This window comes from Carlito syrichta, unplaced genomic scaffold (assembly GCF_000164805.1).
Source record: "Carlito syrichta isolate Samal-C Ts95f unplaced genomic scaffold, Tarsius_syrichta-2.0.1 Scaffold302426, whole genome shotgun sequence".
In the NCBI taxonomy this organism is placed as follows: domain Eukaryota; kingdom Metazoa; phylum Chordata; class Mammalia; order Primates; family Tarsiidae; genus Carlito; species Carlito syrichta.
This window is the reverse complement of record NW_007246522.1, coordinates 299662-318116: the sequence shown is the minus strand read 5'-3', so window position 1 is coordinate 318116 and position 18455 is coordinate 299662. Positions and strand designations below refer to the sequence as shown.

General features: G+C 43.4%; 1 protein-coding gene across 1 annotated transcript in view; it reads left to right on the top strand.

The window, feature by feature from the left end:
- Nucleotides 1-338: 338 nt before the first annotated feature.
- The window catches only part of TDRD12 (tudor domain containing 12), a 104167-nt gene continuing 86050 nt past the window's right edge, over nucleotides 339-18455 (top strand). The window contains exons 1-5 of the mRNA XM_021711637.1: nucleotides 339-548; nucleotides 8547-8683; nucleotides 11173-11292; nucleotides 14791-14846; nucleotides 16471-16556. Of these exons, the coding sequence (XP_021567312.1) occupies nucleotides 339-548; nucleotides 8547-8683; nucleotides 11173-11292; nucleotides 14791-14846; nucleotides 16471-16556 (609 nt within the window). The remainder of the gene's footprint in view (nucleotides 549-8546; nucleotides 8684-11172; nucleotides 11293-14790; nucleotides 14847-16470; nucleotides 16557-18455) is intronic.

Sequence of the window (18455 nt, the reverse complement as noted above, 5' to 3'; positions counted from 1 at the left end):
CAGAGGTTCAAGACCAGCCTGGGCAACTTGGTGAGACCTCGTCTCTACGATAAACCAAAAAATAAGTTGGGCGTGGTAGCATGTGCCTGTAGTTTCAGCTACTTGTAAGACTGAGACGGAAGGATCGCCTGAGCCCAGTAGGTGGAGGTTGCGGTGGCCTTGAGCATGCCACTGCACTCCAGCCTGGGTGACAGAGTGAGACTCCAACTCAAAAAAAAAAAAGAATTTGGTCTTTGGTCTTTTATCTTTGGTCTAACCGTTTAAGACAAAGGTACTTGTCAAGAAATTGTTAGCTCATTTAAACTGGAAACTGTTACCGTGATTTTAAAGTTTATTTTATGGTTCTACTTTTAAATTATGCATTGTTTTGTCTTTTAAAAAATTTACAGATTGAAGATCCAGGTTGCTTCTGGGTTATTATAAAAGGATGTAGTCCCTTTTTAGACCATGAAGTCGACTATCAAAAACTAAATAGTGCCATGAATGACTTCTATAATAGCATGTGTCAAGATATAGAAATAAAACCATTAATGTTGGAAGAAGGGCAGGTATGTATCTACACATGCTTTAATCGCCGTGTCTAGAGGCACCACTCAAAATATGAAATATTTGTCAACAGAGATGATTAAAACTTGTAGGGTATTTTGGTTTCTTATACTCATTGCCTGGTGTTAGGTTTTTTTAGGTTATACAAGATTCAGGCTAGTCATGGGAGGGACGGCTGTTGTGTAAGGTTCCTGTGGGGCAATAGGAGATAGAGTGTCATCTAAGTCTGGCCATCAGGACCATCCATCTGTGGGGGGGGGGGGAATTCAAGGGATGATTCTAGACTCCTCACAGGTGTGGACTCACAGCAAAGAGGGCATAGGGTTTTCACTCTAGGCTGATGCCTCCCTTTTGGTTGCTTCTGACTTTGGACAGCTCGTGTCTGTGTTGTCCTTCCTGCGAGTCGTGGTCCCTCCTTGTCTTCTTTCGGCCTCAGCTCCCGATGCCGGTGGCTGAGTGTCTCTGCAGATCGGTCGTTTTTCCGAAGAGTTTGAGTTTTTGTAATAGCATGGTGGGAGAAGATTTGGAAACTCTTTATGAGAAAAAGTAGAGATAATTTGAATTCCTTCCTCCCCCCAAAAGATCATCATTAGCAATATAATTTATTATTGCATTTCTTTTCTTTTTTTTGAGTTGGAGTCTCACTCCATCACCCAGACTGGAGTGCAGTGGCACACTCCTGACCACCACAGTCTCGACCTGCTGGGCTCTGGCGAGCCTTCCGCCTCAGCCTTCCAAGTAACCGGAACTACAGGCAAGAGCTACCATGCCCGGCTAATTTTTGATTTATTGTAGAGACGAGGTCTCGCCAAGTTGCCCGGGTGGGTCTCGTACCCGTGGGCTCAGGCAGTCCACTAGCTTCGGCCTCCCAAAGTGCTGGGATTACAGGCTGAGCCACTGAGCCTGGCTATTATTGCTTTTCATACCATTGATTTATTGAAGAAATGAAACCAGAGTCAGTTGTCCTTTAAAAATATTCTACATTTTGGATAGCCTGATTGCTTCCTTGTGGTTGTTCAACTTTTTCTCTAGCCCCTGTGTTTTCTGTGGGCTGATAATTGAATATAAAACTTTGGATAGATTTCAGGCCACTCTCATTTCTCAAGAATAGGTGTACTATGAACTTCATATTGTATTGAATTGAGAGATGATAGTACTTTTGGTGATGCTGAGATTGACTAGTGGATTCAGATGGTAGACAGCCTGATGCTTCCCTTGTGGCATTTCCTGTCAGTGCTGTACATGATGGTTTCTCTATTCAGAGACCACTGCTATCCAAATCAGCTCTTTCATTCATGTTTTCAAAATAGCAATTCCTCTCATGCCATCTGCATTCATGAGCTGGAATTCTTCAGTATAGAACTTTCCCTCATCTGTTAGGACTGTTTGATTCGTTGAATACAGTTCATACTGTAAAGAAGGACAAATTGCTTCTTTCTCTTATCAATGTTTAACTTAGTGATTTGTGCCTAGCTGTCTATATTGGTGTTTACAGGATTGTTTTTTTTTTTTTCCTCCTCCTCTTCCTCTTCATTTTTCAAGTACAAACATATGTAATTTTATTGTGCTTAACAGATACTACATTTTTGCAAATTGCATTGAACAGGTCTTTAGGCACCAGTTTTCTAATAGCACGTGCTCAGTTTGTGTCTCTGTGTCACATCTTGGCAATTCTCACAATATTTCAAACTTTTACTTTATTATTATGTCTGTTATGGTGTTCTGTGTTCACTGGCTTTGCTGTTACTATTATAATTGTTTTGGGATACCATGAGCTGCACCCGTATAAGATGGCAAGCTTAATAACTGTTGTGTGTGTTCTGACTGTTCCACCAACCAGCTGTCACCCTGCTTCCCCCTTTTTGAGCCTCCCTAGCCATTGAGACACAACAGTTTTGAAATTAACAACCCTACAATGGCCTCTAAGTGTTCAAGTGAAAGGAAGTGTCATATATCTCTCACTTGAAATTAAAAGCTAGAACTTATCAACCTTAGTGAGGAAGGCATGTCAAAAGCTGAGACAGGCTGAAAGCTAGGCCTCTTGCACCAAACAGGTAAGTTGTGATTGAAAAGGAAAGCTTCTTGAAGGAAATATAATATGCTACTACAGTGAACACATGAATGATAAGATGGCAAAACAGCCTTGCTACTGATATGGAGGAAGTTAGAGTGGTCTGGATAGAAGATCAAACCAGCTACCACATTACCTTAAGCCAAAGCCTAATCCAGAGCAAGGACCTAACTATCTTCAATTCTGTGAAGACAGAGAGAGGTAAGGAAACAGCAGAAGAAAAGTTTGAAGCTAGCAGAGGTTGGTTGGTTCATGAGGCTGAAGGAAAGAAGCCGTCTCCATAACATAAACATGCTAAATGAGGCAGCAAGTGCTGATGGAGAAGCTACACCAAGTTATCCAGATCTTCTGGCTAATAATATTGCTGAAGATGGCCACGCTAAACAATTTCAGTATAGACAAACACTGGAAGAAGATGCCATCTAGGACTTTCATAGAGAGAAGTCAATGCCTGGTTTTAAAGCTTCAAAAGACATACTGACTCTTTTGTTAGGTCTAATGCAGTTGGTGACTTTAAGTGGAAGCCAAAGATCATTTACCATTCTGAAAATCCTAGGGCCCTTAAGAATTATGCTTCCAGGCTAAGTGCAGTGGCTAATGCCTGTGATCCCAGCACCTTGGGAGGACAAGGTGGGAGGATTGCTTAAACCCAGGAATCTGAGACCAACCTGGGCAACATAGCAAGACTTCCTTTCAGCAAAACATTTAAAAATTAGCCAGGCATAGTGACACACCTGTAGTGCCAGCTACTTGGGAGGCTGAGGCAGAAGGATTGACTGAGCTCAGGAGGTCAAAACTGTGGTGAGCTGTGATTGTACTAATACACTCCAGTCTGGGGTGACAATGTGAGAACCCTGACTAAAAAAAAGAAAAAAATTGGGGGTGGGGAGAAAAAAAAGTATGCCAAATCTACTTTGCCTGTACTCTAAAAATGGAATAATAAAGCCTAGACAACATCACAGTTTTCTGAATACTTTAAGCTCACTGTTGAGACCTACTGCACAGGAAAAAAGATTCCTTTTTAAATATTACTGCTCATTGGTAATGCACCCAGTTACCTGAGACCTCTGATAGAGATGGACAAGGAGATTAATTTTTGTGTGTGTGTCCCTGCTAACACATTCCCTGGATCAAGGAATAATTTAAACTTATTATTTAAGAAGCACATTTTGTAAAGCTATAGCTGCTATAAATAGTGATTCTGCCAATGAATCTGGACAAGGTCAATCAAAAACCTTCTGTGTCTGTTGGCTGTCCGCATATCTTCTTTTGAGAAGTGTCTATTCATGTCTTTTGCCCACTTTTTTTTTTTTGAGTTGGAGTCTCACTCTGTTGCTGGAGTGCAGTGGCATGCTCCTGGCCCTGCAGCCTTGATCTGCTGGACTTAGGCGATCTTTCTGCCTCAGCCTTCCAAGTAGCTGGAACTACAGGTGCACGCTACCATGCCCGGATAATTTTTTGATTTATTGTAGAGACGAGGTCTCATCATGTTGCCCAGGCTGGTCTCAAACCTGCGGGCTCAGGCAGTACTCTCACCTGGGCCTCCCGAAGTCCTGAGATTATAGGCCTGAGCCAACATGTTCAGCCTACCCGCTTTCTAATCATCAGAGAAATGCACATCAAAACCACACCGAGATACCACCTAACCCCAGTAAGAATGGCCATCATTAAGAAAACAAGCAACAACAGATGCTGGTGAGGATGTAGAGAAAAAGGAATGCTTCTACACTGCTAGTGGGAAGGCAGACTAATACAACCTCTTTGGAAGACAGTGTGGCAGTTTCTGAAAGAACTAGAAATTGACTTTCCATATGACCCAGCAATTCCCCTATTGGAAATATACCCAGGGGAGCTCAAATCATTCTACCAAAAAGATACCTGCACACTCATGTTTGTTGCAGCTCTATTCACAACAGCAAAATCATGGAACCAACCACGCTGCCCATCAAAGCTGGACTGGATAAAACAAATGTGGTATGTATGCACAATGGAATATTATGCAGCCACATAGAAGGACAAACATGAACTTTACAGCAGGATTTAGAGTCTATCACACTCAGTAATCTATCACAGAAACAAAGAACCAAGTACCATATGTTCTCACTCATAAGCGATATGATAACTCATTACAGTTATAATAATACTAGAAGAAAAGGATTGGCAGTAGTGGGAAACTGCCAGGGGAGGAGGGGTGGGATTGGCAGTTGAGGGAAACTGCCAGAGGAGGGAGGGGCACACCTCATCAACCAGGGTACCTGAATGGACATTGGTGTACCTAACCCGGAATTGTACCCCACATCTTTAAAAAAAATAAGGGAGGGCTGATGTCCTGACAAAAAAGAAAACCTTCTGGAAGGGGTTCACCATTCTAGATGCTATTAAGAACATTTGTGGGCTGGGTACAGTGGCTCACGCCTGTAATCCTGTCACTTTGGGAAGTTGAGGCAGGAGGGTTGGTTGAGCCCAGTAGTTTAAGACCAACCTGGGTGAGATAGCAAAACTTCATCTTTACAAAAAAATTTTAAACCAATTAGCCAGGTGTGATGGTATATGCCTGTAGCCTCAGCTACTCAGGAGGCTGAGGCTGAAGAATTTCCTGGGCCTAGGGGATTGAGACTGTGGTCATGCTACTGCACTCCATTCTGGATGACAGAGTGAGACCCTGACTCAAACAAAACATTATTATTATTTTGAGTTGGAGTCTCACTTCATCGCCCAGGCTGGAATGCAGTGGCACAGTCACAGCCACCCCAGTGTCGACTTGCTGGGCTCCAGCAATCCTTCTGTTTCAGTCTTCCAAGAAGCCAGAACTACAGGCACATACTACCACACCTGCCTAATTTTTTAATTTGCTGTAGAGACGAGGTCTCACCAAGTTGCCCAGCTGGTCTCAAACCCACCGGCTCCCAAAGTGCTGGGATTACAGGCTGAGCCACTGAGCCCGGTCCTACAACACATTTATGATTCATGGGAAGAGGTGAAAATTCTAATCTTAACAGGAATTTGGGAGATTTCAGCCTTCATGATGACTTTGAAGGGCTCAAGACTTCAGTGAAGGAAGTAAATCCAGGTGTGGTGGAAACAGCATGAGAACTAGAATTAGAAGTCAAGCCTGAAGACATGACTGAATTGCTGCAGTCTCACAATCAGACTTGAGTGGATAGGAGTTGCTTCTGTCGATTGACAAAGCAAGTAATTTCTTGATTTGGAATTTACTCTTCATGAAGATGCCGTGAACGTTGTTGAAATGACAGCAGGGGATTTAGAGTATTACATAAACTTAGTTGATAAAGCGGCAGCAGGGTTTGAGAAGACTGACCCCGGTTTTAAAAGAAGTCCTACTGTGGGCAAAAGGCTATCAAACAGCACCACAGGCTTTGGCAAAATCTTTTGTAAAGGAAGAGTCAATTGATGTGGCAAACTCTACCTTGTTGTCTTATTTTTAGGAATTGCCCAGGCTACCCCAACCATCAGCTACCACCACCCTGATCAGTCAGCAGCCATCAACATTGAGGCAAGATCCTCCACCAGCAAAAACATTACAACTTGCTGAAGGCTCAGTTGATTCTTAGCATTTTTTAGCAATGAAGTATTTTAAAATTCAGATATGTACAGTGTTTTTCTAAGAAGTGATACTGTTGCCCACTTAGTAGATTGCAGTATAATGTACATATAACTTATATATGCACTAAGAAGCCAAAAAATTTGTGTGACTCGTTTTATTGCAACATTCATTTTATTTTGGTGGTCTGTAACTGAACCTACAATATCTCTGAAGTATGCCTGTACTTTTATGATCTTATGGAATTTAATACATTCATCATTTGTAGTCACTGTTCTTGATGCTTAAATTATTCATTTTTGGCTAGCGGAAGTCCTAGTATTATAACCAAACACAGATTCAGCTGCTCGCCACTCGAAAGCCAAACACGAGAGATGGCGCTGGTGAAAGAAAAGCAGGTTTATTCAAGAGCCAACAACCTGAGGAGATGGTGGACAAGTGTCTCCAAAATTATATCAAGTCAGTACAGATTTCAGGCTCCTTTTAGGTTAAGGTTGGGGAAGAAAGAGGAGCGGGCTGGAGTCAAGAGGTGAACGTAGACATGTGGGCTCCAGGAAGGGCCTGGGGGAAGTTGTGAGCTCTCTTTGTCCTTGGGCAGTGCTCTCCTTTTTCCTTGAAATCTTGAATGAAACAGTGTGCATACTCCTTTTTTTCTTGTAGTTGGTCTTGACAGCTGCATGCTTGTTCCTAAGCTATCTTTTCAGCATTTCAAAATTATTCTGGGGCATGGTGGCTCAAGCCTATGATCCTAGCGCTTTGGAAGGCTGAGGTGGGAGGGTTGCTTGAGACCAGGAGTTCAAGACCATCCTCGGCAACAGAGTGAGACCGTCTCTACCAAAAATAGAAGAATTAGCTGAGAGTGTCAGCGTACACCCGTAGTTCAGCTATTTGGGACACTGAGGTAGGAAGATCACTTAAGCCCAGTACTTCAAGGCTATGGTGAGCTGTGATTATGCCACAGTCTGCAGCTTGGGTGATACAGTAAACTCTGTTTTTGAAAAAAAAATTGGTCTGTGGACAAGCATAAACAGAGGCCAGAGCCGCCCACCCCAATCTAAAATGGTGTTAGTTATGTTAGTCTTTTGCCATTTTACTGTTGCAGTACAGCGCAATTTCAACATTTCTAGCTGAGTCAGTTACTAACTATACCATTTCTACAAGTTGCTTTGACTTTGACATTACATAAAAATACCCTCCATCCTTTGTCAGGGTGTCTCTTGAATTATCTGAGTTTTGAATTACGTGAGGTTCTCTGGAACCATCCCTTGTAGTATGACTATACTGTATTTTCCAGCTCACCTTCCCAAGGGTAGCAGTCTCACTGGCCATGCTTTCCCTACTTAGGCATAGCTTTCCCTTCTGAACTGCTTTATAAGTCTGTGGTTAGCACGTGGTTTGCCTGTCTGGATTGCCAGTCGAGTTAGCTGTGACCTGGTGGTCCTGTGACACAGGATGCCAATGGCTGTCACTTCTGCAGGGTGGGTCCCCTTAAAAGGGCTGAAGGCATTTACAGATGCTCCTCAACTTATGTTGGGGTTATGTCACGATAAACCATCATAAATTGAAAATATCTTAAGCCAACAATGCACTTAATACACCTAACCTAGTGAACATTGTAGCTTAGCCTAGCCTTAAATGTGCTTAGAACATTTACATTAGCCTTTGGGCAAAATCATTTAACATACAGCCTATTTTATAATAAAGTGTATTTTTATTGAATACTGCATATTATGTCAAAATTGTAATAGTTTTATACCATCATAAAGTAAAAAAATGATAAATTGAACCATTGTAAGTTGGGGCTCTATTCAGCCATCCAACAAGTAATCTTTGAAGACTTAGTATACTCCAGGCACAGTATTAGATGCTGGGAATATAGAAGTAATCAAAACTGACACAAATCTACCTCATTGTACAGCCGGAGTCCAGTTATGACGCACACGTTAGGAAGTGATAAAGTCAGGGAGTGAGCAGGGAGGAGGAGCCTGGGGTTGCCGTTTCCTATGGGTCTGATACGTGATTGACAGTCCTTTGCAAGCTGTGCTTTCTGACTTAAGAAAGTAAAACAATGTTTTGTTCTGTTTTTTAATTTTGCTTTCTAAAAATTATCCTCAGTGAAGAAGTCAAAATGATTGCAGTAAGAAAAACAGTGCAATAGCATCCAGGTGACCCATGTTCTTCTTGAAGCTCACTTACTTCAGACAGTGTTTGGCTTGGGCAGGTCCAGCCTCCTGGTTTCCCTTTCCTCTGCTGTGAGGCAAAATGTAGGCAAGATGATTCTGAGAGTACCTTTTAGTTCTTTCATTATACGACAAGAGATTCTAACCCTGAACTCAAAAACGAAAAACCTTTCTTTTTATTCTGTAGGTTTGTGTGGTTTATTGTGAAGAGCTGAAGTGCTGGTGCAGGGCTGTTGTTAAGTCAATCATGTCTTCCGCAGACTATTACCTGGCAAAATGCTTCCTTGTGGATCTTGCCAAGTGCGTTCCAGTAAAATCTAAAAAGTATGTATGTGTTTATTTTGCCTTATCCTCTTTAAGAGACAAATGTCAGTTTTAAAGGAGAATGTCATTTGTTTAAAATAAAGGGATAGTGGTCATTTATCTTTTTTGTTTGAGTCAAAGTGTGACTCCATTGTCCAGGCAAGAGTGCAGTGTCATGATCACAGTGATCACAGCTCATGGCAGCTTTGACCTCCTTGGCTCAGATGATCCTTCCACCTCAACGTCCCCAAGTAGCTGGGACTTGAGGTGCATGCCATCACACCCAGCTAATTATTTTTAATTTTTGTAGAGACAAAGTCTTGCTGTGTTATCCAGGCTGGTCTCAAGTGATTCTCCTGCCTCAGCCTCCCAAAGTGTTGGGATTAACAGGCGTGAGCTACTGTGCCCAGCTGAGGTCATTATCTTTTGAGATAAGATGAGATTGGCGTTTTTTAGCTTCAAAAAGGGAAGACTTGCGGATTCCAGTTCTGCATCCACTGGCTGAGCAAGTGGTTGGCAAGGAGACTCAGAAGGTGGCTCTGGCCCTTCCTTCCTGGAAAAGGCAGGGCAGGATCAGGTTATTCACTCTGTCTCTTGGGCGTTCTTTGCCAGCTGCTCTCCTGACCTGTCCTCAGTTTGCTTATGTGATGGAGTGGGTCTTTTAAGGAGGCATGTCTGCAAGAAAGATACCACCAGGAGACAGAGAGAAACTCTTCTTGTCTCCACAGAAGTGGGAGGCTGCTGGAACAATCTCAGGTTGCAGAGAGCAGAGCATTAGCTTGTAAGTATTCCTGGTTGTCCTGCTTAACAGAGTGAGGGTCAGCCATCATGTGAGGTGGGGAGATACTTCAGAATGGGCCAGTAAGCAGATGGTGACTGTGCAGGCTTCACTGATTCTGGGACCATGTCTCATACTTTATTAGAAAACACAAGCAACAATTCAGTCTTGGTGTTTTGAGGAAATTTTTCCATAGTTTCCTGTCCCAGAGTAAGAGAATGTCAGCTTAATGAATAAATATGAGCACTCATCTTTCGTTAAAGAAAGGTCAACACCAAATAGACTTCAACTGCAATAAGATATCTCTTGCATAGGAGAATTTCCTGGCAGAAGGGCTTATCAGATGTTGGGAATTTGCAGATACTTGAGGAAAGAATAGATGCCTTTCCAGCTTGTGATTCTGTACCTTTATACAGCCATAATTGCTATAAAAATAACTCTTGTATTTAACTGTTTGGGGAGCTTTTCTTTTTTTTTTTGAGTTGGAGTCTCACTCTGTCACCCAGACTGGAGTGCAGTGGCCGCTCCTGGCCACCGCAGCCTCAACCTGCTGGGCTTCGGCGATCCGTCCGCCTCAGCCTTCCAGGTAGCTGGAATTACAGGCGTGCGCTACCATGCCCGGCTGATTTTTTGATTTGTTGTAGAGATGAGGTTTTGCTGCCCAGGTGGGTCTCGAACCCATGGGCTCAGGCAATCCATTCACCTCAGCCTCCCAAAGGTGCAGGATTACAGGCTGAGCCACTGAGCCCGGCTACATAATAAATTTTTATTGAATATCTATTTTGTTCCAGGCACTGTGTTGGGAACTGAAAAATAATAACAAGCCCTCATCAATCATAGGAATTCTGGAATTGCCATTCCCTTTCTTTTTTTTTGAGTTGGAGTCTCACTCTGTTGCCCAGACTGGAGTGCAGTGGCCGCTCCCGGCCACCGCAGCCTCGCCTGCTGGGCTCCAGCGATCCTTCCGCCTCAGCCTTACAAGTAGCCAGAATTACAGGCTTGTGCTACCACGCCCGGCTAATTTTTTTATTTTATTGTAGAGATGAGGTCTCGCCTGCCCAGGCAGGTCTCAAGCCCGCGGGCTCAGGCAATCCATTCACCTCAGCCTCCCAAAGCGCAGGATTACAGGCTGAGCCACCAAGCCCGGCGCCAGTCCCTTTCTTATAGTATTATGGTAGATGTTCAGGATCCACTTATAAGTGAGAACATGTGGTGCTCTGTTCTTTGCAAATGTTAGAGTCCTTATTAGTAAATTTCAGCCCTTTAGCTCTTTTCTGCAAAGTTGTTAAATACAAATTATTAAAACGTCTGTTCATTTATAGAAACTTCCAGGCAATTCTGGTTGTATTTTGAGATTGGTATTTAAGAATTTTGGATAGAATTTGCTTCACAGGTTTGCTAAATATTACTCAGTATTTCTTAGCCAAAAGAGCCTTATTTGGCCTTTTTTGCCCTAAACTCCTGCTCTATACCATGACATTTTAATACCACGGATTTCTGGTCTCTTCCTGTACTGTATGTATTTCTGAACTTTTTTACATAAAAGGTATTTTTTTCAACCTCCCAAGAAATAGTTTTGCCTTTGGCCAAGCACCGTTGGTAGTTATATTAGAAAGAATGTTTTCTGTGTGTTTTGCTTATGTTAAGTATATTAACTATGTAGGTATACTTTGAAGGAATATGTTATATATAATTTTCTTTATAATGGAGCTATTTCTGTTTCACTTTTAAGCATCCGAGTTGCAGTAGAGTCTTTTATGCACCTTCCTTATAGAGCCAAAAAATTCAGACTGTACTGCACAAAACCTGTCACACTGCACATTGACTTCTGTGAAGACAGTGCTGAAATTGTGTAAGTATAGCTTCTTTAAATAGTTTGCATTATTAGTAAAAGCCTTAGATCAAGTGTATGGCGTTTCTGTGAAGTTCATTCCTCTGTAGAAGCACTAAGCAGGAAGTCTCTTATTCTTCAGCAAGTGGCTTCTGAGTTAGTGTTTGTCAAACCTGGTCATGCAGCATAGTTCCTGTCTCTGGAACTTGGTTGGAGTAGGATCTGAGCTCTGTGCTTTTTGCCTTTTTTGTTTTTAACTTATGCAAAGTAATACAGCAACTGTAAAGAAAAACATTCGAAAAGCATGGAATCACAGAGTATTGAACAAAGAGTCCATTGCATTCTTCTCCAGGCTCACATTCTCCTTCCTGGGAGGCCTCTGAACTTCTAGACCTCTGGCTTTCCTTTGGCCCTTATCTTCATGGAGCTTCTAATTGAACTCAGAAAATACTGTCTTACTTGCAGAATTAAGGTCCCTGGAGGCTCTTTGCCAACATATATACCTCTCCTTTTTACCTCTGTCTTTTTCATGAGTGGATATGATTGACACACTTGTATTTAATTATTCGTGTCTTGATAGCCAACAAGGCAGTTGGTTCTACACCATTTGGCACTGCATGTTCCCATAAGAATCTGATAAACCCATATAAAATATGGAGATGTTGAGAAGTACACACATCCATCCCATCTTTGCTCCTTTCCCCCAGTACTTGACCACATTGTTGGCGTTTGCACGGGTGGATCCCTGTACTGGGCAGCACTGCTGGGTATGGCACCATCTCTTGAATAAGTACTACCAAGTGGCTTGGTTTCTTCTTCTGTGGTCTGTGGGGCAGCCCACCTTCCCACCCAGTGCTCTTTTTCTCCTCTCCCTCCAGAACTGTGGCATTATGGAAAGAAAAGCCATTGGGAGCACCTCAGTTCTGACTCTCCCTGCATGTCCTGGTGATGTTACATTGTGCACTCTGAACCTGTTTCTCTCTCTCTCTCTCTTTTTGAGTCGGAGTCTCATTGTGTTGCCCAGTCTGGAATGCAGTGGCATTATCATGGCTAAAGCAGCCTTGACCTGTTGGGTTTAGGAGATCCTTCTGCCTCAGCCTTCCAAGTAGCTGGGACTACAGGCTTGCGTCACCACACCTGGCTAATTTTTTGACTTATTGTAGGAATGAGGTCTCACTATGTTACCCAGGTTGGTTTTGAACTCCTGGGTTCAGGCATTCCTCTTGCCTCAGCCTCTCTAAGTGCTGGGATTATAGGCGTGAGCCACCAGGCCTGGCTTGTCTCTCTCTTGTGGATGCTTCTGTGGGCTCTTTGGCAACCTACCTATTCTCCATCCCCCTCCAGCCCCCATCACCTACGTTCTTCTCTAGGCCCACCTCCTCCCTCCTGTGGTGGTGAGTCCATCACTCTGTGGCTGGCCTCGACTGATGGGAAGATAAGCCAGCTTGCCTCTGCTAGGGACCTTGTACTCCACCGAGCTGCCCTCCATCAGGTTGTTGTCTGGCCAGCACACATGAAGGACTCTTGTGTCCTGAAGGTCGAGGTCCCTGGCGGGCAGCCGCCTGTTCCCCCTTCGCTGTCCCTCTTGCTGCTGGTCCTCCAGGAGTGATGTGAGCAGCAGCTGTACAGCCCAGCTCCCCGCAGAGTCAGTCTGTTTCCTGCCATCTCGCTCCTCCTCTGCCCATGCAGCACTCACTTGTTTTGGGAGGCCCTCCCATCCACACTCCCAATCCTAGGAGACACCCAATGCAGGCACCTCAACTTAGGAGTTAAGTTGTCTTACTGGGCTTTGATCACGTTCTTTGACATAATACCTTTGCATTTGCACTTTATCTAGAACCCCCTTTTTTTTTTTTTTACATTAGGAGATATAGTTTATTTAGAAAGTAAATTAGAGAGAGAGAAAGAGGTTATTCACCTCCCCAATGTAGGGAAAGGGACCAAAGCTTAGGAAAACATGGCCTGGCCACAGCTCAAAGAGCACATGGCCACAACATAGCTTAGCAAGGCAATGACCTGGAACCCCTTTCTTAATACGCATATTACAATTTTTGATAGAGTGTGTCAAATTTCCATCTAAAAAGACTATAGCAACTTATACTGCTATCATTGGGATATAGAAGGTACTGTTTTTCCTACACAGTATTGAATATTGTTAGGCTTGTAGACTTTTGTTTGTTTGCTGAGTGAAAGTGGTATTTTGTTTTGTGTTTTTCTGAATTGCATCTCTTCATTTAGCTTTTCTCTCTCACAGTGTGTGAGAGTATGTGTGTGTGTGTATAAAAGAGACTAATTTATCTTTTCATATACTAGATTGATTTTTCTCTTTGTTTGCCTTTTCCTTATTAGGAATCAACTACATTTTGTCAAAAAAAAAATCCTTATTAGGTAATTTACTTGTGTGTAGCAAGACTTTAGAACCACTGTCTGTTTTATTGCTACCTTTTAGAAATCCTTTGTAATTCTCTAGAATTGCTTAGTATATTTCTTAGCAAAAATAAAAGTATCCAATATTTTTGAATAATGACTTGGACATAGTCATGGACATGGCACTAGGCCAAGTGTTTCATGTACATTTGATCTTTATTTATTTATTTTTTTTGAGTTGGAGTCTCACTCTGTCGCCCAGACTGGAGTGCAGTGGCTGCTCCCGGCCACCGCAGCCTCGACCTGTGGGGCTCCGGTGATCCTCCCGCCTCAGCCTTCCAAGTAGCTGGAACTACAGGCACATGCTACCACGCCCGGCTAATTTTTTGATTTATTGTAGAGATGAGGTCTCGCCAAGTTGCCCAGGCAGGTCTCCTCATTTGATCTTTAAAACAACTCTTAGAGGATGGGGGTGGCATTGCTAATAAATAGAGCCAATAGAAACATAAAATATATCATTCTAGCCTCACATTTTATTTTATTTTTGTTCCTGGATGACTCTGAATACCGATTTAGCCTGCCTTTGCCCTGCTCTTCTCCTGCCTGCAGCTGTTTCTCTGATTTTTCTCCCAAGGCATAGGAGGGATACAGAGAGGGCAAGATGGTAGAGACAGAGCAGGAGCTGGTGAATGGTCGCAGAAGTCAGCAGAGTGAGGGATGCCGTGGGGTGACCATGGCTGGCTTTCCTGTACCTGCCCCTTAGCGTGTTGGTTTGCCAGCGTGCATTGGGCCCTCTCTCTGTGCCAGCCTGTGCTGGACACTGCACGTGCAGGATCGCTGCCCAGGGAGCTTGTGCTCTGGGTGGGGGGACAGACTTGTTACCGGTAACGGGGGATGATGATGATGTAGCAGATGACGCCGTGGTGGTGGGCACGCATCATTCTCAGGGGGCCTCTGTGATGCAAGTCTGCATACTGCAGGGTGCAGTGGGGGTCTTCACCCTAGAGGAGGGCCAGAGCCAGGCTCCCCACTGTCTGCATCAGGTGTTTGGGACGTGATGTAAGAAGCATCCAGTGTGTGATTTGCAAAATGATGTTAGTGTGCTAACCTCGGATTTTTATTTAACGAAGCTGCGTTTGTTCACTGTTTCAGACCTGCCAGGAAGTGGGACAGTGCAGCTATTCAGTACTTCCAGAATATTCTTAAAGGTAAGGCCAGTGCATGATAGCTGCAGCCTGTTCTGAGCTGTGCCCAAGGTGGCCTCAACTGATGTGGGCGAGGGTGTTTGCGATGTGCCTGCTTACCTGCTGGACCCTCCTTGTGAGCGATCCCTAAGTTATCTGGAGCCTCTTTCACCCCACCTGTCACAGTGACTCTGTCTTCCTGGAACTTCGTTGGTGAATGTGGGTATCAGTGATTGACAACTGAAGTCAGAAAGGGGCTATTTGTGTAGAGGAACCCTTACACAATAATAATGCCTACCTTCTAGTTTGCATAAAAGCTGCAGTGCTACAAAATAAATTTATATGCATTTTATTGGACAAGCAATTGATGAAAAGTTTAGCTTCCTTTTAGTGAGCAAGAGAGAGTAAATGGATATTTATTGTATAATAATCATTACTGCTAATTTAAGATGTATAAAATGTCTTGAATGCCTATTAGTGTGTTCGTGTGTGTGTGTGTGTGTGTGTGTCGGAGTCTCACTCTGTCGCACAGGCTGGAGTGCAGTGGCACACTCATGGCCACCACAGCCGCAACCTGCTAGGCTCAGGTGATGCTTCTGCCTTGGCCTTCCAAGTAGCTGGGACTACAGGTGCGTGCCACCACGCTCAGCTAATTTTTTATTTATTGTAGAGATGAAGTCTTGCCATGTTGCTCAGGCTAGTCATGAATGCCTGGGCTCAGGCTGTCCTCTCACCTATGCCTCCCAATGTGCTGGGATTGCAGGCATGAGCCATCACACCTGGCCACGTGTTCACTTTATGTTTTATCAGTGACTGTAAATCACAGTCTCTTTTGTGCCCTCTCCCCTAACCCCTGGCAGTCAAAGTCAAATACCTGTGCCTACCTCTTTGGACTGTTCAAGAGAGTTTTAGTGGGTGTGAGGTGCCTGGGGTGCTATCTGGTGCCTAGTTGAGTCCTGATCCCTTTCCTGTACTGTGCCATGGTCTGAGTAAAGGAAAAGCCAGATGCTTTGACCTGAGGGGTGTGGGAGGTTGGGAGAATCACTGTCCCTTGCAAGCCTTTTGGGGCTGTTGGGAGGTGAGCATGCACGTCTAGAGGAGGCCTACTTCTGTGTGACCTCAGTCAAGTCACATAACCTTTGAGCATGGTCCCCTTACCTGTGAAACGACAACAACTCTACTTACCCTGAAGGTTGTGGTGAGAGTTAAGGGAAATAAGGTTTATAAAGGACTTAGTAGCTAGCAGTGAATGCCTTTTGGGTCATTCCGTCTCTGATAGAGTAGCTGAATCCTCTGATGCGTGGGTCATGTGGAGGTGTAGAACAGACCTCAGGTGAAAGACTGTGACTAGGAATTGGGTTTGGGACTCGCTGGAAGCAAAGACAGGACAAAGAAGTGGACTTAGGAGGAGTTTTCAGGGTGAGAGAGGGGTGCTTTGTGGAGCCAAGGATACGTGGCCTACCCCGCACTCGGAAGCGCCTTTTCCCAAACTCACTCACCTCACGTCCTGGCCAAGGGAGCCGCTGGTCATTTTGGCCCTGGGTACTCTTGAACTGGGAAGCAGAGATTAACAGATGGGAAATAGTCATAGTTGTTTCAGATACATTTTTGATATCAGCTAATTTGTGTTTTCATTTATGCTGTTTAGTAACTACCCAGGTGGAAGCCAAATTATGTGCTGTGGAAGAAGATACTTTTGAGGTTTACCTTTATGTAACTATAAAAAATGAAAAAGTAAGTGAAAAATTGTTTTTAAAATTTTGTCTCATTACTTAAAGTTGTAGCAAAGAATAAACACCCAGAAAACAGTATATTCACACAGCATAGGAATTATCTTCATCTAAGATCTGCCTTAGATTAGAAGTTAGCCATGACTGTTTTTTCCTTTTGATTATTTTTTAAAAATTACTTCAGTGTTTTATTTAGTAACGAGCAAGAAACTATTCCTACAGTGGAGTATGAAATGTCGTTTTCTAGCTGGGCTTGGTGGCTCAGTTTGTAATCCCAGCGCTTTGGGTAGCTGAGGTGAGTGGATTGCCTGAGCCCGCGGGTTCGAGACCCGCCCGGGCAACCTGGCGAAAGTTTATCTCTACAATAAATCAAAAATTAGTCAGGCGTGGTAGCACGCGCCTGTAGTTCTAGCTACTTGGAAGGCTGAGGCGGAAGGATCTCCAGAGCCTAGCAGGTTGAGGCTCCAGTGGCCGGGAGTGGCCGCTGCACTGCAGTCTGGGTGATAGAGTAAGACTCCAACTTAAAAAAAAATGTCATTTTCTTAAAAGAAGACATAATTTTTGTAAGTACATTTATTTGCTGTGGTGTTGGTTCACTACCGTTTTCCCAATTTTCTCAGTGTACACAGTATATACTCATTGTAAAGAACTCAGATGACAAACATGGAAAGAAAGTAGACATCACATGTGTGCAGCCCACTGCCCTGTGTCAGCTGCAAGTTTTCTGGCTGGTTGTGCTTTCTAAAAGGCAGTTCCAGCCCACAGCACAGCACAAATGGAGGTGGACAGAGGATGCAGATTAGGGCTGCTCAGAGCCCACAGGGCACCTTCAGCACAGATTTTTTTTTTAAGTTGCATCTTGGAATAATTTTAGACTTACAGAAAAGAAGCAGATGTAGGGCAGAGATTTTGAATATGCTTTATCCAGGTTGTCCTGGTGTTAACATCATATAGAACTTGTACCACAGTACAGTTATTAAAACAAGAAAATTAACATTGATAAAATACTATGAAAAACCTGCAGACCTTGTTTGAATGTTGCCATTTCCCCAGTAATTTCCTTTTTACGATCTAGATCCGATTCAGCACCCCATGTTGTATCTGTTTGTCATGTGTCTTTAATCTCCTCTAGTCTGTGGCAGTTCCTTTGTCTTTCCTCATCTTTCATGACCTTGGCGCTTTTGAAGAGTACTAGCCAATGACTTTGTAGAATGTTACTCAATTTGACCGTGTGTGGTGGCTCATGCCTGTAATCCCAACACTTTGAGAGGCCAAGATGGGAGGATTACTTGAGCCTAGGACTTTGAAACCAGCCTGGGCAACATAGTGAGACTTTGCCTCTACAAAAAAATTAGCCAAACATGGTGGTATGTGCCTGTAGTCCCAGCTATTCAGAAAGCTAATGCAAAAAGTATTGCCAGCCTGAGCCCAGGAGGTCAAGGCTTCAGTGGGCCACTGCATTCTAGCCTGGACATTCCTGCCTATAAAACTTATTATTTTGATATTTGCCTATTTCCATCAATTTGACATTTTAATTGGAATTCTATAGCAAAGAACTGTTCCTCCTTCCCCATTTATTAATTTATCCAACAATTTATATTAGTGTGGATTTTTGGACATATATTTTATTTTGGGTGTTATAATCCATTACTATCCTTATTGTCTTGTTCAAATTGCCTTGGCATTTTGGCCATTAGAAGCTTCAGGACTTACTTATATTTTCAGTGAGCCCCATGATTGTTTGAACACACTTTACCTTCTGGTGCCATAATATGTGTCATTTTGCCATTTTCCAGCCACAGATGTAGAATTAACCACTTCTGTAAGAAACCTGGGTTCCTTTATTGAGGAATGATATTTAAATATAAAGATAAGGTCACTAGACACACTTGTTGCTACTGGG